The sequence below is a fragment of the Kalmanozyma brasiliensis genome (assembly GCF_000497045.1).
Source record: "Kalmanozyma brasiliensis GHG001 unplaced genomic scaffold PSEUBRA_SCAF1, whole genome shotgun sequence".
Classification (NCBI taxonomy): Eukaryota; Fungi; Basidiomycota; class Ustilaginomycetes; order Ustilaginales; genus Kalmanozyma; species Kalmanozyma brasiliensis.
This window is the reverse complement of record NW_015961948.1, coordinates 1,332,119-1,352,522: the sequence shown is the minus strand read 5'-3', so window position 1 is coordinate 1,352,522 and position 20,404 is coordinate 1,332,119. Positions and strand designations below refer to the sequence as shown.

General features: G+C 58.0%; 8 protein-coding genes across 8 annotated transcripts; 5 read left to right on the top strand and 3 right to left on the bottom strand.

Annotated features, from left to right (window-relative positions):
- Positions 1 to 430: 430 nt before the first annotated feature.
- PSEUBRA_000519 (Sirtuin family) lies at positions 431 to 2,077 on the top strand (the record flags this gene model as incomplete). Its single annotated transcript, XM_016436115.1, has 1 exon — positions 431 to 2,077. The coding sequence occupies one exon, from the start codon at positions 431 to 433 to the stop codon at positions 2,075 to 2,077; it is 1,647 nt and encodes a 548-aa protein (XP_016295098.1).
- Positions 2,078 to 2,212: 135 nt separating this feature from the next.
- Positions 2,213 to 3,103, bottom strand: PSEUBRA_000518 (P-loop containing nucleoside triphosphate hydrolase; the record flags this gene model as incomplete). The annotated part of the gene is made up of 1 exon (XM_016436108.1): positions 2,213 to 3,103. One exon carries the CDS (start codon positions 3,101 to 3,103, stop codon positions 2,213 to 2,215), a length of 891 nt encoding a protein of 296 aa, XP_016295097.1.
- Positions 3,104 to 3,853: 750 nt separating this feature from the next.
- Positions 3,854 to 5,158, bottom strand: PSEUBRA_000517 (Cys/Met metabolism, pyridoxal phosphate-dependent enzyme; the record flags this gene model as incomplete). Its single annotated transcript, XM_016436106.1, has 1 exon — positions 3,854 to 5,158. The coding sequence occupies one exon, from the start codon at positions 5,156 to 5,158 to the stop codon at positions 3,854 to 3,856; it is 1,305 nt and encodes a 434-aa protein (XP_016295096.1).
- A 2,542-nt stretch (positions 5,159 to 7,700) lies between these two features.
- On the top strand, positions 7,701 to 8,573 carry PSEUBRA_000516 (uncharacterized protein; the record flags this gene model as incomplete). The annotated part of the gene is made up of 1 exon (XM_016436114.1): positions 7,701 to 8,573. The coding sequence occupies one exon, from the start codon at positions 7,701 to 7,703 to the stop codon at positions 8,571 to 8,573; it is 873 nt and encodes a 290-aa protein (XP_016295095.1).
- Positions 8,574 to 9,234: 661 nt separating this feature from the next.
- PSEUBRA_000515 (NUDIX hydrolase domain protein) lies at positions 9,235 to 12,346 on the top strand (the record flags this gene model as incomplete). Its single annotated transcript, XM_016436118.1, has 5 exons — positions 9,235 to 9,258; positions 9,349 to 9,741; positions 9,834 to 9,876; positions 9,949 to 10,002; positions 10,356 to 12,346. The coding sequence occupies 5 exons, from the start codon at positions 9,235 to 9,237 to the stop codon at positions 12,344 to 12,346; spliced, it is 2,505 nt and encodes an 834-aa protein (XP_016295094.1).
- A 664-nt stretch (positions 12,347 to 13,010) lies between these two features.
- On the top strand, positions 13,011 to 14,471 carry PSEUBRA_000514 (Phosphoesterase, RecJ-like protein; the record flags this gene model as incomplete). Its single annotated transcript, XM_016436110.1, has 1 exon — positions 13,011 to 14,471. One exon carries the CDS (start codon positions 13,011 to 13,013, stop codon positions 14,469 to 14,471), a length of 1,461 nt encoding a protein of 486 aa, XP_016295093.1.
- A 105-nt stretch (positions 14,472 to 14,576) lies between these two features.
- Positions 14,577 to 16,661, bottom strand: PSEUBRA_000513 (SNARE associated Golgi protein; the record flags this gene model as incomplete). The annotated part of the gene is made up of 1 exon (XM_016436101.2): positions 14,577 to 16,661. The coding sequence occupies one exon, from the start codon at positions 16,659 to 16,661 to the stop codon at positions 14,577 to 14,579; it is 2,085 nt and encodes a 694-aa protein (XP_016295092.2).
- Positions 16,662 to 18,293: 1,632 nt separating this feature from the next.
- On the top strand, positions 18,294 to 19,697 carry PSEUBRA_000512 (Serine hydroxymethyltransferase; the record flags this gene model as incomplete). Its single annotated transcript, XM_016436119.2, has 1 exon — positions 18,294 to 19,697. One exon carries the CDS (start codon positions 18,294 to 18,296, stop codon positions 19,695 to 19,697), a length of 1,404 nt encoding a protein of 467 aa, XP_016295091.2.
- Positions 19,698 to 20,404: the final 707 nt, after the last annotated feature.

Genomic DNA, 20,404 nt, shown 5'->3' with positions numbered 1-20,404 from the left:
AAAGGCTGTATTGTCGATCCCAGCCAAAGTGCAGCAGTTGAGCCAAATAAGAGAGAGAGGCAAAGGGCGGCGTGCAGTAGCGAGACTGACTCACTCACGCCCAAAAAGCGCCGGTCTGAGAGAGAGCCAAAACCCAAAAGCGCGACACGCGTTTTTCTTATTTTACATTTTTTATTTTTAAAAGGGAAGCAAGCAAGCCTTCTTTTGGCCGGAATCAGACGCCAAGCATCCTGCGCCTGTCAGCCAATGCTCCATCCCGACTCAGCTTCGCGCAAATCTGGGACTGCGATAGAGCCATAGCTGCTGTTGCCAACAAGACGGCGAGATGCAGAGCGACAGCATCCCAGCTTCCACATCTGCTGGCAGGGGCGGCAGCACAGGCGGCCATGACGGGACCCTAGCTTCTTCATCATCATCGCCGTCAGCAGCCATGCCGACCATGGCTCAAGCAGGCACCAACGGCGACGCAGGTCCGTCAGCGCCAACCGAAGCACAACCGGCCGCGCAGGTCTCATATCAAAGCATGGACTCGGAAGAGCTCTCTGCGCTCGAAGAGATGGCCGAGTGCGAATCCGAATCGGACACCGAGATCGATCGACTCCTCGACGCCGCTGCCGACTCCTTCCCACCCGAAACGATCTCACTCATGGTCAAGGACCTCAAGCAGCGCGGCATCGTCTCGTTTCTCTCCCGCTACGTCGTCCCGGATCCATCACCGATCCGCATCAAGCATCTTCTACTCGCGCTGGGAGTCTTCCTCCCACGCTCGATCCGCGACTCGGACGTCCCCCTCGACATCCTCCTACCGATCCTTAAGACGGCTCTCGCCCGCATCCTGCGTCGACGCGAGAAGCTGCCGCAGTACAACACAGTCGACGACGCTCTCCAGCTGCTGAGCACGCGCAGACGCATCATGGTCCTCTCCGGCGCCGGCATCTCCGTTTCGTGCGGCATCCCGGACTTTCGTTCCAAGGACGGCATCTATTCAACCCTCCAGTCTGAGGGCAAATACGAACTCGACGATCCACAAGACATGTTCGATAAGCAATACTTTCTCTCCAACCCGTCCATGTTCTACTCGTTCGCACACCGGATCTTTCCCAGCAACTTCGTGCCCAGCTCGGCGCACCGCTTCATCAAGCTCCTCGAGGACAGGGGGCAACTGCTGAGGAATTACAGCCAGAACATCGACACGCTGGAGCAGATCGCGGGTATCGAGAAGGTGTTGCAGTGTCATGGAAGCTTTGCCTCTGCGAGCTGTACCGATCCTTCCTGTGGGTATACCTGCAAGGGGAGTGGTATTGCGGCAGACATCTTTGCGCAGCGGGTACCCAAGTGTCCGAGGTGCGAGCAGAGGAAGGTGGACGAGGCAAAGAAGCCCAGTAAGAAGAAACGCAAACTGGGCAACGGCAAGAGCTGGAGACCCACCGACGACTCGGACGAGGATGAGACGGATGAAACGCAGCTGCCCGGATTCGGGATTCTCAAGCCGGACATTACGTTCTTTGGCGAAAAGCTCGAGGACAAGTTCGACCACGCCCTGCTCGCAGATCGTGAGCACGTCGATCTGCTCATCGTCATGGGCACCTCGCTCAAGGTTGCCCCGGTCTCAGAGATCCTAGGTCACATCCCACATTCGACACCCGTCATACTTATCAACAAGACTCCCGTGCTGCATTTGGCCACCGACATCATGCTGCTCGGCGACTGCGATCGCATCGTCCAGTATCTCTGTCGCAAACTCGGCTGGCATCTGCCATCTGTACAGCCGAGTCAGGATGTGGTGGGAACACCAGCGGCTGTCGAGGTCAAGGAGAAGGTCGAGCTGCTCGACCATGCGGTGGGGAAAGCGAAGGAGTTGGTGGAGGCAGAGGCCAAGGTCGAGCAGGCGGAGCCGGAAAGGTTGATGGGCAGCCACGCGTGGCTCTTTGAAGGAGCAGAGCCAGGGCGGTTGCCGGCGTTGCTCGCAGAGATGGAGGATGACGATGAGGGAGACGATGATGAAGACGGAGTGGGCGACGAGGCTAAGGAGGAGGCAGACGAAGACAAGCACACGTCACTACCGCCACACACATAGCGTGATGCTCGACACACAGACACGACAATGCAAACGGACAATTCTGCAAGTGACATTCATGATGATGCTGACGATGCTTAATGAGAACAAATTTATGCTGACCAGTGCGATACCGTAACCAATTCTTGTCCAAACTCACAATTCTCCCATCTCTCTCAGTTCCAGAATCTGCTCGGTCTTGGCCTCGACCTGCTCCCACACCTCGTCGGCGCTCTCCCAATCCGCGCTGATCTCGTAGATGTTTCCCTGGTCCCTGTACTTCTTGACCAGCGGCTCGAGGCTCTTTGTGTACTTCTTGAACTGTTCGACCTTTTGCTTCTTCTCCTTATCATCCTTAGCCAGACGCTTTTCGAAGTCTTTGAGGGGCAAGTCGTAGAAGGAGAAGCAGAAGATGGGGACCAACTCCCTTTCGATGCGCTGAGCGTCCTCGAGAGTCGTGGGGAAGTTATCCACAACCAACGAAGTTCGTTTCTCCCCCTTTGCACGGGTGGCGAGAATGGATTCGAGCTCATCGAGCGATTTTGGGGAAACGATGTCGTCCAGCTCCTTGTCGAACCGTTTCACCAGTCGTTTCGCCTGCGTTGTCTTTCCTGAGAGGCTCGGACCGACGAGACACAACAGCGTGACTTGGTCTTTCGAATACTTGGGTCCTGAAGCGGAGTCTGTCGGACGACGAGCTTCTTCAGCATGAACGTTGCCGCCCATGAGAAGGTATGCCGCGCCAGCCACTGCCAGACCCGCAAACAGAATCTTGCTTGTCGAGGAAGAGAGGTTCTTGGCCTGCTGCTTGGTTTCGTCTGCTCCGAGCCGCTCGTTGACTTTGTCCTTGGCGAACTTCTTGCCTTCTTCGACCAGCTTGTTCTTCGCATCCTCCTTGAGATCGCGGGTGGGGCTGGTGGTGGTGAAGGATCGCGAGGAGTGGGTCCACGTCGAGGCGTGACGCGTGCGAAGTCCCGTTCGCGATGAGGCAGTGGAGCCGGCAAGCAGACCGAAGGCTTCCGAAACGCTGCGGCGCGAAGTGTGCATCTCGGAGCTGCTGGAGGGTTGGATTGTATGGTGGGAGGACGATGCGATCGGTGAAGCGGTGAACTTGGTTGCAGGCTTGGAGGCGAGACGGGGGAAGCGTGAGCCCACTCGTTCATCACCCAGTCGGCAAGCTCGAGCTGCGGTGGTCGAAAAGGATCGTTGCATTGTCGTATTCACTTCTTCAGTACGCTGCTGATGCGGTTGTGATGATGACAGAGATGGCTATGGGACGCGAGTAATACGTGATTGGGATGGCTGCGAAGAGGAGGTTGAGGAGATGTCGACCAGCGTGGGGTCAAGAAGTATATAGGACCAGCCTCTGCTCGAGGGAAGTTTGGATGCGAAGGGTTGAGTAATCTGCCGCTGAGCAGCCAGGAAAATTTTCGAGAGTGGAGGCGGGGAAGGCAAAAAAAAGCTTCGGTGTGATGTCACCGCAGCGCGCCTAAATTTGGCCGCCTGGCGCTGAAGCGTCTTCTTCGTTCAAGATGGGTCAAGTTCGGTTCGACAAATAGAGCTCGACATGTGCAGTCGCCGTTTGCGGGAAGCGGGTTGGTGTGACAAAGCCTGTGATGCGGAGAGGAAAGTAGAGTACAGAGTAGCGCCCATCTAGCGAGAATAGAGAACGAGCGAGCAAACGTGAGGGAAGCCCGTAAGCAGGCACTTGCCAGAGATCTAAGGTCGAGCTCTATGGAAGACTGAAACTGGGACCGCAGTGGTTAGACCACGTGCTCAACGAAGAAGGTGAACCCTTCAGAGACCGGCAGCCTTGATGCCTCGCTCGAGATCCTTGATGAGGTCGGCCGTCTCCTCAATACCCACACTGACGCGGATGAGGTTGTGGCCGATACCAATCTTGATCCTGTCCTCGAGCGCTACCGAGCCGTGGGTCATCTTGGAGGGCAGCTCGATCAAGCTCTCTACGCCTCCGAGCGACTCGGCAAGCGTAAAGACGTTGAGGTTGGAGAGCAGCTTGTCGGCCGGTCCGTCGTCGGCAGGGTCCGACTTGATGCGGAACGAGATCATGCCGCCGTACGCGAAAGCGCCGTTCTCGCCCGTGGGGCCCGCAGCAGCAGCACGCTTGGTGATCTGTCGTCGTGCCACCTGGTGACCGGGGTGGGAAGGAAGACCGGGGTAGATGACGGTCTCGACGGAAGGATGAGCCTCGAGGAACTGAGCAATGGCGAGGGCAGACTCGCCGTGTGCCTTCATGCGAAGCGCGAGCGTCTTGAGACCACGAAGAGCGAGCCAGCAGTCGAAGGGGGATGGAATGGCACCGATGCTGTTCTGCAAGAAAGCCAGGCGATCCGCCCATGCCTCATCGTTGAGCACCGCCGCGCCCATGACAACGTCACTGTGGCCGTTGAGGTACTTGGTGACACTGTGCATCACCAGGTCGGCACCGTGAGCGAGAGGGTTTTGGAACCAAGGGCTCATGAAGGTGTTGTCAACGACAATCTTGATGTCCTTGCTTGCGTTGGGGTGGTTTCGGACGAGCTTGACGATAAGGGGGATGTCGACGACGCGAAGGGTGGGGTTGGTGGGGGTCTCGATCCAGACGAGCGAGGTCTCCTTGCGGATGGCAGCATTGACGCGCTCGCTTACGTCGGCCTCAGCGCCGTCCATCTCGACAAAGGTGGTCTGGATGCCTTGCGAGACGGTGGCCACCTTGGTGAAGTAGCGGTAGGTGCCGCCGTAGACGTCGTTGACCGAGACGATGTGCGAGCCGGACGGCATCGAGTTGAGCACGGTAGCAGTGACGGCGGATCCAGACGAGAAAGCCAGACCGCGGCTACCACCTTCGAGAGCAGCGAGTGCACGCTCGAACGAGTCTCGGTTGGGGTTGCCTGAGCGAGAGTATTCGTAGCCCTTGTGGTTGCCGATGCCATCCTGGGCGAAGGTGGAGCTCAAGCTGATGGGTGGGATGACAGCGCCGGTGGCTGCGTTTGGCTCGGAGCCGACGTGGATGGCCTTGGTGGAGAAGCCGGCAGCTGAAGCGTGGTCATCGACGTGGCCGTTGCCGTTGGACGAGGCGCCGTTGGTAGCCGGGACTGTCATGTTTGCTCGAGAAGATCTGGGAAAGAAGAAAGAAGCGACTGAACGGCTTGATGGTGGTTGCAGGATGGAAAGGCTCTGGGTCTGGGATGAGGCTGACGTAGCATCCACCGACACGTTGTGATCTCGGACAAGTCGGCGGGGACGTTGGCATTTCATATGCTGAGGAGCAGCAACGGCGAATTTTGGACCCTCGAGCACGCAAGAGGCAGACTTTTTTGCTTCTGCTAATTCCGGGCTGTCATCGGCTACTCACTTTTTGGCCGCGACGATCCAGCCAAAGTTTGGCCAAGGCGCGACAAGAGAGAGAGAAGCACGACGACAGGGTCTGGCAGTGCGCGTTCTGTACCAAAGATTTCGCTTGCCGCTCAGCATCGACCCGAGAAATCTCCTCTTCTTTGACCGTTTGAGCCGACTTTTCGCTTGACAGCGCCGATCATCTGATCGGGCCAGTGAAAGCCTCTCGTGAACTGTTCCCCTTTGTTCAAGTGGTAGCTCTTGGGTTGTGATGTCTTTGAGTTGGACTTGGCTGAGGTGCGAGTCGCAGTGATTGTGGGCGGGGAGCTTCATTCCATCGATGGCGTGCTCGAGGATGACCAGGCTCCAGGAAAATCGAAAGTGTTATGCCGAGTGAGTTTGCAGCTAAGAGGCAAAATCCAAGCTGGCTGGGCGTTTTGGCGCTCACAAAAAAATAGGCAGTAGGAAGGGAAGACAAAAAGGTGGTCTGTAAATTGGGGTCGCAAAAAGATACGAGGCCCCCGAGGCAGATCGCCGATCGATGATGCCTTCGATGCGTTGGCACGACAGCGAGGATGTCTTGCTGCATGGCAAGCAAGTACCTCCCCCTTGTGGATCATGAAGTCTTTGCGAGACGCCGGCATGGCTTGCCGACCTGATGCACCACATCGCGAACCGTAAAGTGGGGGCAACACTGCATCACGGTCAACATCGACGGCGCCGGCACCCCTGAGCGACATGTGCAGCTGTGATCTTTGCCCAACACATTTTCAAACCGTTCGTCGTCATCAAGCGACACCAGCTGTGGGGTTCCAGCCGGCGGCACGAGCGTGTGGTACCGTCCGAATGCATTCGATGAGCAGAAAGAGGGGAACTGCGTGAGAGACAAGGCCCAAACTCAGCAAGCAAGCGGAGGCAGAAAGTGGCCGTCTGCGCTTGGTCGATCCTTGCCGGACGGTCAAGCGACTGGTCAAGTTGAAGACGGCCGCTCGGATGACACGCTTCCAAAGAAGAAGCTTTTCTCAAGCTCTCGCCGAGTTCGACAGCCGGGATGATCGACGTTTGCTTTTTGGTGCGCTGTCACCTCTGCATTCTCTCCTTATGAGATCACAATTCGCTCTTTACCATTGCATTGCATCGAGCAGCTGGGCCGAGCGAGGTGACTGCATTGATTACCTTGCTGACAGAGGCTTTGCCTCGCCTGCCCACCTTCGGTCAGCAACCCGGTGCAACCGAGGGGCACGGGAGGGCGGCAGTCGAGAGCCGCAGAGACCTGCGGTGAAGCACACGCACAGGCTTGGCATCCGCTGCATTCTGATCCTTCGGACAAAGGTGCTCGGAATTGCGAGATCACAGTAGGTGGCGCTCGCACAGAGCAGCTTACTGTCACTGTTCTCTTCATGTGGGGAGAGGAACCAGATGAGCCAAGCTTGAAAGATGAAACGGAGCAAAAACAAAGTGGCTGCTTCGGTGTCGGATCTGCACAGTGCCTTCGAAACACGCTCGCCTGCTTGCCAGCCACCGAACAGCAGCAGGCCAGCACATCGCCTCCTGTGCTGCAGACTGCATTGCATGAGGTGGATGCGCTGTTTTTCTTTTTCTTTCTCCTCATCAAGCTGAAGAACTGCGCGCCCAACTCAAATTTGAAAATTCCCAACCAGGAGTGGGCACTTGGCGAGTCTAATCCGGGATTGCCGATCCTTTCTCGCTTAGCAGGTGGGGATTTGCCTTGCAGCTGGCTCAGATCCTCTGCTCTGGAACCCCGTCGTCTAGCTCAGGGCTTGTGGGTTTTAGTGTGTTGGTCTGGGCTGTGACTGAAACTTGTCCGGCGCTGGTGCATGCCAGATGTTGTTGTTGTCCAACTTGAAATGCTGAACCATGTCTCCCCGCCCTGTCCCGTTGCCACTGCTGCTCGTCTCAAGTTAAGTTACCTGTCCCATTCACGCTTGCTGAGCGGCATCGTCGCTGTGACCCCCCTTTCCCACCCACAGGCGACCGCAGATGCGCTGAACCCCTTTGAGTCCCCCCCCTTTTCTCCCTCTCTCGCCTGTCACATGAGCGGGAACTCGCGCTTGAGCACAGCTGTTCTCCCTCGTACGCGCAGACGGACCTCGATTCCTTCAAAAACACGAAGCCTGTCCAACCTCTCGACCCACTTCCCTCGACCTTCACCTTCCCCCTTCGGTTGCTTCCTCTCATCACCACCACCACCACCACCACCACCATCTCCCCTCAAGCAACTATATCCCCTTCTTCCCCTCTCCCAACGTTCTCGACGAGATCCCATACATTCTTTTACATTCCCAACATGTTCGCCAAGTCTGTCTTTGTCGCCCTCGTGGCCGGTGTCCTCGGTGTCACCGCTGGCTACGACCCTGCTCACATGCCCGCCAAGACCGACGCCAAGGGCGGTCAGACCGGCTACAACGACTGCCAGCAGCGTTACGGCGCTTCCAGCCCCACCGCCAAGTGCCAGAACGTCTACATCAACTCGGTCAAGGACTTCTGTCTCTGGGGTCCCCCTAACACCAAGAACTCGGACACCGTCGGTGACCTTGAGGCCGTCATGGTCGCCTACTGCATGAAGTCCGGTTACGGTACCCGTCTCATCCCCGACGGTACCATCCACGGCGCCCACTTCCTCAAGACCCCCTCCTTCGTCCAGGTCACTGGTACCGGTGACTTCACCAAGATCCACATCCGCGCTGGTGATGAGGGTGGAGAGCTCGACCCTCACGGTGCTACTGGCTCCGGTAACCCCGTCGGTGGTGTCGTCTTCACCCGCGCCTACACTGGCAACTGGGAGCAGCTTCCCGAGTGGCAGAACTTCATGTCGGCCACCGAGTACTGCTTCCGTGCTTGCCGTGATGGTCCTTGGGACCGCCAGTGGTGCCCCCACATCTACGATGTCATGGGCTGCATGTGGAACGAGCCCGCCAACTACGACCGAAATGTCTTCGAGCAGTGCGACGGTACCGAGGGTGCTTGGCCCGGTGTCTACTCGGGCTCCACCTGGTACCAGGGTGTCAAGCCCACTCCTCGTGCCCAGCCCGCTGGCAAGAGCTCCAACTGCCGATACTACCCCTCGATCTCCACCGGCAAGGCCATCAAGACTCCCTCGAAGCGATCCGTCGTCGAGACCCAGGTCAAGCGCTCGCCCGAGTGGGAGGACGAGCCTTAAACGGCTTCTCAACCCCCTGCTGCCTCCAGCCACAATGCTTACTGTGGCCTTTCTCGTCGCTCCTTCTCAAGTTGAGCGCAGATCTCTCGTCATGTCCATATAGCAATTTCTCTTCAGTGTCACCGGAACGGCTTCTGATCTCCCTGGATGGTCTCGTCGATCGTCTTCAGGATGCTGATCTTTTCTCTTTCGCTGCTCTGTCTCGTTGCTGTGCCGATCCTCATGTCATGCCCCCTCAGCAGTCCCTTGTTGATAGTCGTCGTTATGCTCTCAGTCTCGTCTCGTCGCGCAATTTCTACTCGCAAACTCTTGGTCCTCTTCCCTTCTGCTTGTGTTGATATGGGTTGACCTTATAGCCTCGGACTGAGCTGTTCGCTGCGATCATGTGCCTGGATCGGCGGATTGACTCGTAGAAGCGTCTTGTCGTGAGCTGAGCTGAGCAGATGAGATGAAGCGGCTTCCAACACGCTCGAGACTCGGGACACGCCCCTTTCAAATCGGGTTAACATCGGGTCCCAGAAACAACACGGCGCGCAGCTCCACTTGTCCGCGCGGGCCAACCAGATCGGCTCATTTCAGCTCCACCACCATCACCAACGACTCCTATCATCTAGCTATCATCGCTTCACAAGGAAGCGAAACGCTCGCTCGCACGCACAACATGCCCCCGCGGCCAAAAGAAAATGTAAGAGACAACAAACTGGTCTTGCCTTTCCGCGCGAGCGGCCGGACACTGACAGTACTACATTCTTAATGACTGTGAACATCGTCGCAGGTCTGGAACTATCCCAGACCCCCCGCGCTTCAGCCTACATCGGCGAGGCTGAGAGTCATCTGGGTCACGCCATCTAAGCAGGAGCTCGTCGTTGCGGAAACCACACAAGGCTATCGAGTTCTCGAGACCTCTCACCCTCCGACTTACTACTTCCCACCCAGCAGCGTCAAGATGGATCTCATCAAGCCGTCCAAGACCAGACGCACCATGTGCGAGTGGAAAGGAATGGCAGCCTACTACGACCTGCAATTCAGCAAAGACCAGGGCCCCGTCGTCGCAGGCCGCATCTGGTCCTACCCTCAACCTACGCCTGGCTTTGCCTCGATCAAGGACTATCTCTGCTTCTATGCGTCCAGTCAGAGCGATCCCGAGCGTCTCGGACAATGGAAATGCGTAAGTGCTGCACCAAACTTGGCAACAGTGTCATCTCAGTGACGACATGAGGTCTCATCCGTTCCTATTCGTTTTCCCCTACGACAACGCAGATGGTCGACGACGACGAGGTCAAGGCTCAAGAAGGTGACTTTTGTAAGTGATTCAAGCTCGAGCCCAGCAATAACGACGCTCAGCCACTGACTCATCTCTCCCGCTCTGCATCAGATGGCTCGTGGATCACACCCGAGATCACTGGTGGCGACCGAGGCTTCAAAGGAGGTAAGTGACAACTTTTCGACCGGCGGCGCTCTCGACGCCTTCCCTACCCCAACCCCATTCCACCTCAAGGTATCATCGGCCAAGCATAGAGGCGAAGTAGTGGTGGATATGCTCAGTCGTGCTAGGTCATAAAGCGACAGCGCATGATTCGGCTGGATCAGCAAAAGGGTAAGCACACTCCAGTGCTTTGATGTCCTCCTCCTTGTGCATCCTTCGTTTCATTGCTACGCAGTCGGCCTCTCCGGACGTCTTTCATCTTCCAACTTTATCTTTCCGCCTTCGTAATCGAGCCTCGACGAGATCAAAGGAGATGCTGACAATCATGCCTGCGTCCACCTTTCCATTTCTCACAGCTCCAGAGCAAGCCGCTAGCACAAGCGCACTCGAACGGGATCCTCTCGCCGCGTACAAAGGCCTCACCTTCGCCGAGACACTCGAGGACCTCAGCAGTCGATTCATCGTCAACCTTCCAGCCGACGAGCTGTCGAGCATCGAACGCATCTGCTTCCAAGTCGAGCAAGCCCACTGGTTCTACGAAGACTTTCTGCGACCGCTCAATGCTTCCCTTCCATCGCTGGCCTTGCGACGATTCTCCTCGTATCTGCTGCACACCGCGTCGATGATCGTGCCCCTCATTCAACGCTACATCACGGGCGGTAGTGGGCAACAAGATCTCGAGGCGGCCTTTGACGAATTCCTCAAGTACAAGACGCGCGTGCCCGTCTGCGGAGCGATCCTGCTCGCCGAAGACTGGAACAAGTGTCTCCTGGTCAAGGGCTGGAAGTCATCAGCTGCCTGGGGTTTTCCCAAGGGCAAGATCAACCAGAACGAGCCAGAGCGTGACTGCGCCATCCGCGAAGTGCTCGAAGAGACGGGCTACGACTGCAGTGCGCTGCTGCCGGAAGGCAGCGAAGACTACCTGGATCTCACGATGCGAGAACAGCGCTTGCGTCTCTACATCGTACCCGGCGTCAAGGAGAACACCAAATTTGAAACCTTGACGCGCAAGGAGATCTCTAAGATTGCTTGGTTCAAGCTGAGTGATCTGCCGACATGGAAGAAGTCGAAGGATCCGCCCGCTGGCATGGGCGGCAAGTTCTATCTCATTTCGCCCTTTATCGGACGATTGAAGCAGTGGATCGCGAACAACAAGGCAAATCACTCGCAGCGTCCCACGGGCAAGTCGGAGCCCATCATCGACTCGGGCTATGCCGCATCATCGCCAGCGCCGTCCGCTGCCAAAGCTGCGTCTGCAGCTGCAATGCCCTCGTTCGTCGACACCACCTCCCTATTTCCCACCTTCTCGGGCGAGAACAAGACAGCGCACAACAAGGCTGAACCATTGCCGGCACCACCCACTAGCGACAAGCTCAAAGCGCTGCTGGGTCTCTCTTCGCCGACACCTGAGCACGCTCGCACGGCGATCCCGTACGCAGCAGACGGTCAGGCGCAGGCAAATGCTCTCGAACAGATGTTTTCTGGTGTAGGGGCCAAGATGATCCAAGCATCCGGTGATGAGCGCGGCCAGCAACTTCTCTCGCTACTGATGAACTCGAACGCAGCGCCTCAAGGCAAAGCTGGCGGTGCTCCGAACCAGAGCGAGGCGCAGGATCGTGCAGCTCTGCTGCTATCTGCTCTCAACCGGCCCGTCCAAACGCAAGGCGAAGCCTCTTCCTCGCCGGCACCTCAGAATGCTCATCCTCTCCTGAGCATGCTCAACGACCCGGCTCGAAGCCAGTCGCCCTTGCCGGCTCCGATTCCGCAAAAGTCGGGCCAGGCCCAGAAACTGTTGCAGATGCTCGGCGCCGGGATGGGCCACGATCGCAGCGTGTCTCAAAGCAGCTTTGCCTCGTTCGACAACAGCAGCCCGGCTCCTTCGCACAGTGCTGTGCATCAGGAAGCGCCTCCTTCCAACGGCCCTCAGGCCGACGCCCTCCTGCGAATGCTGCAACCTTCGTCGGCTCCAACCGGGCCCGACTCGCAGTCACCCTCTTCGCAGGCCGCCCCGAAGAACGATCTGTTGTCGATTTTGACCGCCGGACTTCCGTCTGCTGGCCGACCTGGGCCCAATGACGGTCCTCAACCTCGACCGAACCAAGGCTATGACCATGCGATGGGCGGTGGCTTCCACCCGAATGCACCCTTCGGCTTCCCACCGCCTCCGCCGCACATGATGCCCGGTGGCATGATGCATCCCGGCGGGGGCCCAGGACCGTACCCATTCCCCATGGGCCCTATGCCACCCGCACCGGGACAGGGACACGCTCAAGGTCCGCCGAATGGATGGGGCTTCATGTCCCCCGGCCCCCACTTTGCACCCTACTCTACCGGTCCTCCCTCTTAATACCTTGCCGCTCCCTCTTTGCTACTTGATCGATCCGGGCCGGCCTGCTGACAATTTGCTTTTACGTCGGACGACTGCTGACTGCGCGGGTTCAGGTGCTGGAACGTGGGGCTGGTAGACATCTCGAGCTCTGCTTACGCCAAGACGAGACCGAAAGTCTTGGGTCGATGTACGAATGGGATTCACTTTTGTCTTATCTTGCTGTCTCCACGTCGGATCTGTGATGGCATATTCGTCTCAGTCCCGTTGTATACCTCGTGTGACCAACCGCGGATGTCGCGAACAGAGTCGAGTGTTGAGCTATGACCGACCGAAGCGTCTGCTGATCGAAACCGGCTCGGGATCCAGTCAGGAAGCGTGCCTCGAAGCGTCAAGGTGTTAGCGCAACGACCCCTTTTTCCCTCCACACCTCGGCAAGAACGGAGATCATTGGCGGTCCACGCACCAGACGAGTCTTAAATTTTTCCCAGGGCCCAAACGTCATTTTGGGAACACACGCATGCACGCCTTCTTGCGGCGGTTAGCTCGATGATAGGGCGATCATACAGGAACACATAAAAAGGGTTGCTCAATGAGACAATGGCATAGCCCTCCTTTCTTTCTCCAAGACTGCCATCTCTCGACATCGTTGAGAGACAGTAGGTCCGACAGAGCACCGCTCAAGATGGTGTCGTTTCTCTCGTCAATTCGCCAAGCTACGGCGCTCTTGGGTCTCTGCGCGGTAGTGGTGCACGGTCGAGCGCTGCCTCTGATCAGCGAGGCGGTCTTTGCCGTGCAGGATGCCGCCAGCCAGTCCACCTTCTCGCTCGCCACTTCACCTCCAGCGGACGCAGCATACAGCGCGTCTTTGACCAGCTTCGTCTCCGGCCTCGCCCGCCCGCTCGACTACTGGACCGCCGAAGAAGGCGTCGGCCACCTCTCCGAGTGGTCCAAGGCGACCAAGCACTCGTTCCTCTCGGACTACCATGCCGGTCGGGCGCACGAATGGACCATCGTCATGGGCAACGAAGGGGGCGATCTCGACAGTCTCACCGCCGCTCTGACGTGGGCGTACCACCTCTCGCACTCTACCTCTTCCAAAGCGATCGCACTCCTCCAGACGCCCTTGGACGCACTCGACTTGCGACCGGAGAACAAACTCGCGCTGGATTCCGCGAAGATGTCATCCGGCCATCGGGACTTGTTGACGATCGATGAGCTGCCCGCCCACCCGCGTGCGCTGGCGAAGGAGATCCAAGGGATCGTGTTGGTCGACCACCCACTGCCGCTGAGTCGGTGGGAGGGAGCAAAGGTGTTGGGCATCATCGATCATCATTCGGACCGCGGCGTGGCACCGGATGCCGACCCAAGGGTATTTGAGCCTGTAGCGAGCTGTACGACGCTCGTTGCACGACTGATGCTGGATGAACTGGAGGCGATCCCCAACCCGCCCGGGGAGTACCACGTGCCGCACGAGCTGCTGGAACTCGTCCTCTCCGCCATCGCCATCGATTCGGACGGTCTCAATCCCAAAAAGTCCACCTCTGTAGATGCGGATGTAGCACAACGTGTACTGGATCGCAGCAATTGGCACGATCGCTCGCTGGGCGAGGTGATGGATCGCCTGGACAAAGATCTCGGCGAGGCCAAACGGGATCTATCCCACCTCTCCATCCGCGACCTCCTCCGTCGGGATTGGAAAGGCGATGTAGTCGCCACCCTCGACCCTGCCACACCGGACATTCACCTCGGATTCGCATCCACCCCCGTCTCACTCGACGACCAAATCGCCCGCACGCCCGAACGAACCTTGAAGGCGTGGTTCAAAGTCGAGCGTCGCTGGACCGCCGAGATCCACGCCGACGTGAGTTTGTGCTTGAACAAATTCAAGGATCGAAAAGGCAACAAGGTTCGGGAGATCGTGTTGACGGTGAGGGAGGATCACCGAGTCAATGCCACCCAAGCCGATAGCCTCTTTAGGGAAATCAGTCGAGCCCTGGAAGAACGGTTCCCACTCAAGAAGCGGAACTTGCGCAACGAGGGAAAAGGACGACAGATGGTCTGGACCCACGGCGAGAAGAGTGCCGGTAGGAAGGTCGTGCGACCCATCGTGGAGCGTGCGGTCAAGAATTGGGTCTCGCCCTGAAACGCTGCTTTTGTTTGGAGAGCTTGTACACAGTCACAGAATCGATGTTGGAAATGCAGGCCCATATATGATTGTTGCGATACCGTATGCTTCTATCCGGAGAGATCACAGCCACGCATTCCGAATGCTTCCAGTACGGCCGATACCTATGGTGCGACCCGCAGTCAAGCCATCCAACTCGACCGTCTCGGTTGGCAATCCTTCCCTCAGCATCGACGTCCGCCTCGAACCGGGTCTACTCGACTCCTCGTCATCCACCTCGTCCACTCCGACCGCCTCATACTCCACCTCGGCGCCTCTCCGCTTCAACACCCTCCCCAGAATCATGGGGCACAAACTCGCCGCGCTCAACAACACCAACTTGACCACCATCTCCCGATTCCATATCCTCTCGACAATCACCCCCATTCCACCCCCACCCGCGCCATCGGCGGGGAGCGCCTCGACGATCTCCTGGAGCAAATCGCCCACCTGACACGTGACAAAGTTCCACGGCACGCTACCCACCGCCAGCGTCACTGCGTACGGGAGAAGAGGAACGCGCAGGACGCCACATGCGATGTTCATCAGGCCATACGGCACGATAGGCAGAACCCGCAGGATGAGCAGGTAGGACCAGATGCTCGAATCGCTGTGGGTTCGGGCGGGGGACAGGGCGCGACGCATCGCATCCAACGGTCTGGCCAACCCTGGCAGACTCGTTATCAACGGTCCCAACGGCGCACTGAGCAAATAGCAAAACACCCCTCCCACCGCCGTCAAGGTGCTCGTATACAACGTCCCCGAATAAGTCCCATACATGGCGCCGAAGACGACGTTCATGATCAACGACCCGGGGACAGTGAACGACTGCTTCCACGTGAAAAAGGCACCCAGCACCAGGAGCGTATGCACAAACGCCTTCGTGCTGGACTGCGAGTAGACCTTCAGCGAGAGGGCGAGCGACTTGATCTCGGTCAGGGAGAGAGACGTGATGTGCTTCGGCAACACCAGCGGCAACGTCGAGAGCATCAACACGATGCACACCGTCGAGCCCGCAAAGATGGCAAACAGCCACAGCAGACGCGGGAGGTACGGCCGCAGGTTGGGCATCGACAGTCGCCAAGAGGAGAGGTTGATCTGAAGCCGCGGTAGGAGGGAGAGGAGCGTTGAGGGTTGGATGCGATAGGTGTCGACGTCAAAGATGTTGCGTGTGGAGCGGTCGGAGGTGGTGGTAGAGGTGGGGGTGGTGGAGCGGCTGGAGGCGAGGTGCGACGGGAGGATGCCTTCGGGCGAGAAGGCGCGCGAGCCAGGGACGGGAGATGTAGCGTTCGAGGCGGTGAGCGGTGGTGTGAAAGGCCAGGAGGAGGGGCTAGGAGCGAGAGCGTCCGCGGCGGCTTGGGCCGCACTCCACTGGTGCTTGGGCGGACCATGTCTCGTTTCCTTGGGAACGAAATGGTGGAAGGCGTTGACGTAGTGCTGATATTCGGACTGCTCGTCGGGATCGTCGGTGGGTGTGAGAGGCGGACTGTCTTCGTTAAGACCCATGAGGCCGTTGGGCGCTGCGAGGCGGGCGGATGGCATGGCGAGCGGCTGCACGCGCGCAGCCTGGACCGGTGCTGCGAAGGCATCCTTGCTTTCGGTTTGAGGCGTGGTCACCGCCGATGGGTTCGCGGAGAACGATGAAAAGAAGGAGCGCAACGTCGACATGCGTGGTCGAGGCGTTGCCTTCTTCTTGTGCGAATCGGACGAGTCGGAGGAGTGGGATGCATCGCTTCCCGACCGCGCGCGTGCTGCAACATTGTTGCTGCCTGATGGACCTGCGATCCTCTCTGCTTCCGAGATGAGCTGGAGACCCTGTCCGAGGCTGGACATGGTTCGGTCGCGTTCGACTTCCGCTCGTCGCCATTGCGGTGTGTTTGTAGAGGAAAGCGTGAAGTCTGGTGTTCCCGGTCCACGATCGAGCTCGTCTCCCAAGGCCTCTGTGCGGAGCGACGAGAGCGCCGTCCTGGCCAGTTGCGTGACGGGTACGGCTTGCGAAGAGACGGAGCGACCGCGAGCTCGATTTGCGGCCCCCTTGCGTGCCGATGAGGAGCTTGCTTCCGCAGCTTGGGCTTCGAGTTCGGCGACAGCGTCCATTAGGGGCGAGGAAGGATGATCCGTCCTCGACCTCACCAGTGGTGGAGGTGAGGTGGGTGTTGTTCGCTCCATGCTTGCGATGTGGGACGGAGCGCTCACCGGCGCATATTGAGTCGATCGATGGTGCTAGGTGATGATGGTTAAGATCAAAGGTCGTCCAAAGAAAGTCATTGCCAAGACAAAGGCAGCAGTAGGCACCCTTAAGACGTTGCCGTCGGTCAAATAGTTTGCTGAGGCAGTTGTGCATGCGTGCGTCCAATAATCTGATCTGACTAAAAAAACCATCCGGCTCTTGCTTTCCGCTTGGCCTGGTTTTTGGTTTCATGTTGTTTTCCGCGGACTCTGCCTCTCTCTTTCCCGACCCGAGCGCGTCAAGGCAGGGTGACGTGAATCGCGGAGTCGGACTGCCAAAACTCGACACTCAGATCTCATTCACGAAATTCAGCAAGAGCTGTGCACCCCGATCGGCGATACATCATCTCACACATAGATCGGCGATGACCATTCAGCTGAGGTCTAACACTCAAATTCTCGCGCGATCATCCCGAGTTCAGCCTCAAGCCTTGCCGCTAGCGAGCTTGCTAGGTGTGGAGCCCAGCGTCACGGAAACAAATCATGCCCGCTGCGACGCTCGTACTTGCAGCAACGAGGTATGGGCTGCTCTAGGCGACGAACGTTCGGTAAGAAGCGAGGCGGCCATGGCGGACCAACGCGTATCCACGGCTGCTCGACTTCCGCTTGAGTTGAGCCGGATAAGATTTGCAAGGACACATGATCAGGCAGGTTGCCGTTTATGGGAATTCGAGCTGCCGTTTATGGTAGGCACTTATCTCGGTGGATTCGATGGCTTTGACGGCCTCCTCGTCGGTTGTAAGACTACATATACCTGATCGCTCCAGGTGAGGAGCAAGTGCCCCCCGCATCCCACCTCCTCGCTATCTAAATCACGGTGACACTTCGATCAGCCCTCAAACTTGAACTGCTCGACGATTCCACCTGGTGAGTACCTGTTACAGTCCAGCGAGCGGCTTCTGGCACAGGAAACTTTGGCTTTCAGGGTCAGCGCCTTGACCGGTCAGACAGGCAGCGCCGGTCAAAGTGGGAGCAAAGTGCAATCGAGTGCAGTCAGAGAGGCAGCCAGCGTTTCAGCAGGAAGCGATTCGGCTGGCCTCAAGACACGTTTTCAACACCGCGCAGCAGAGACTGGTCAACAACTCGCACGAAGGGCAGAAAAGAAGGGTCTTAGACTGCCAGACACGCGCCAGCTCTAGACTCTAATTCGCCACACTGACACGGGTATGCGATTAGGTACAATCAAAGCTCAGATTGGCTGAACCCCTTGTCTGCCCTTGTCAAATTTCTTCGCGCTCGCCTCGCTCGCATACAGCAATTTCTTCTCAACTCTCTCGCCAAGCGCAAAAAAAGAGAGAGACTCTACTGCCACTTTCAGCTGACTCGATAGCACACAGCAGAGCAAGCACCCTATTGGTCCCGCTTTCTGCGCATAAGCCAAAGCCTCTCATCAAGGTCTCAATCCTACCTCTTCTCCCGCCACCACATCACACACCCTCGTCTTCCATGGCTGCTCGTCGTCCTTGCGCAAGACTTGCTCATAACTTCCTCAGGAACGCTACCACACCTGCTGTTCGAGCTCGTGCTTCTACCTCCATCCTCCCACGCACCTTCGCCACCTCTGCTACCAAGATGTCCGTCGCAATTCCCTCCGACTACAACAAGGTCCTCTACACGCCTCTCGCCGAGGCTGACCCCGAGGTTCACCAGATCATCGAGAATGAGACCTACCGTCAGTTCTCCGGTCTCGAGCTCATCGCTTCCGAGAACCTGACCTCGCTCGCCACCATGGAGGCCAACGGTTCCATCCTCACCAACAAGTACTCCGAGGGTCTTCCCGGCGCCCGCTACTACGGCGGTAACGAGTACATCGACCAGCTCGAGATCCTCTGCCAGCAGCGTGCTCTTAAGGCCTTCAACCTCGACCCCAAGATCTGGGGCGTCAACGTCCAGCCCTACTCTGGCTCCACCGCCAACTTTGCCACCTTCACTGCCCTCCTCCAGCCCCAGGACCGTATCATGGGTCTCGGCCTCCCCTCCGGTGGTCACTTGACCCACGGTTACTACACCGCCAAGAAGAAGATCTCGGCCTCGTCCATCTACTTCCAGTCCTTCCCCTACAACGTCGACCCTTCCACCGGCTACATCAACTACGATGAGCTTAAGAAGAACGCCGACCTCTTCAAGCCCCGTATGGTCATCTGCGGTGGTTCCGCCTACCCCCGTGACTGGGACTACGCCAAGCTCGCCGAGGTTGCCAAGACCCAGTCTGCCTACCTCATGGCCGACATTGCCCACATCTCGGGTCTCGTCGCCGCCCAGGTGCAGAACAACCCCTTCGACTACTGTGACATTGTCACCACCACCACCCACAAGACCCTCCGTGGTCCCCGTGCCGGTATGATCTTCTTCCGCAAGGACAAGGATGCAGAGATCGAGGGCCGTGTCAACGCCGCCGTCTTCCCCGCTTGCCAGGGTGGTCCCCACAACAACACCATTGCCGGTATCGCCGTCGCCCTCAAGCAGGTCGCCGACCCCGCCTTCAAGGAGTACGCCACCGCCGTCATCAAGAACTCGCAGGCCATCGCCAAGGTTCTTTCTGGCAAGGGCTACAAGCTCCAGACCGACGGCTCGGAGAACCACCTCATCCTCTGGGACTTGCGCCCTCTTGGCCTCACTGGCTCCAAGGTCGAGAACATCTGTGACCTTGCCCATATCACGCTCAACAAGAACGCCGTCAGCGGTGACACCTCGGCGCTCGTGCCCGGTGGTGTTCGCATCGGCACTGGTGCCCTCACTTCGCGCTCCATGGGCGAGAAGGACATGGAGAAGGTCGCCGAGTTCCTCGACCGCGTCGTCCAGATCTCGCTCGACATCCAGAAGACTTCCGGCAAGAAGCTCGTTGACTTCATGAAGGCCGCCCGCGAGTCGGACGCCGTCAAGCAGCTCAACAAGGACGTCGAGGCCTTCGCCACCAGCTTCCCCCTCCCCGGTGTTCCCGACACCTCGGTCATCAAGAAGCCCGCTGGCCACTAAGCGCGCATCTCGATTCAGGTCACCCTTTTGCATTTCTTCCACTTCTGTTCACAAGCACACCTCAACGGTGTGCGCTATTCCCGCTTCACAACTTTGAAGCACCTTTGTTCTTTTGTTCCTTGTCCCAGTCAAACATCATCTCTGTTCCATGTACAATCAGTCGCCTCGCATTCTCATTCAACCGAAGCGGGGTCAAGTATCCCCTCCCTTCCACTCAAAATTCTCGTGTGATAGCAAGCGTACGGTTGTGATCCTGTGTGGCTTAGCGGACAGGATTTGTGTCGATGCTGTCTCTGCTCCTCGCGCTGCAGAAGCTAAGCTGTCTGGAGTCGAGGCGTGCGTGTGAGTCGCTCTTGTCGGCTCGCTGGCTCTGCCGAATTCATTTTGCGGTGCCCGCTGAGACGTTGAGCCGTGAGTCGCTGCTGCCTCGATGCACTCCAGCGCGCTCTGCGAAACGCATTTCGCTGACTCTGCCAAACCAGGTTTGCACATCGCTGCCGTGTTTGCGCTCCCTCAAGCAGACCCGCCCGCCGCTGTTTGCAGGACCTGCTGATTACTTTTTGCGGGCCCTGCCAAGAGACCGGACCTCAGTCGCTGCTGTGATGCGTTCCCGCAAGCTGGCTCTGCTTAATGCTTTTTGCCGGTCGTGCCAGATTGTTTTAGCGGGGCCTGCCAAACGTATGTGTGCGTGTCTGTGGCCGGTGTCT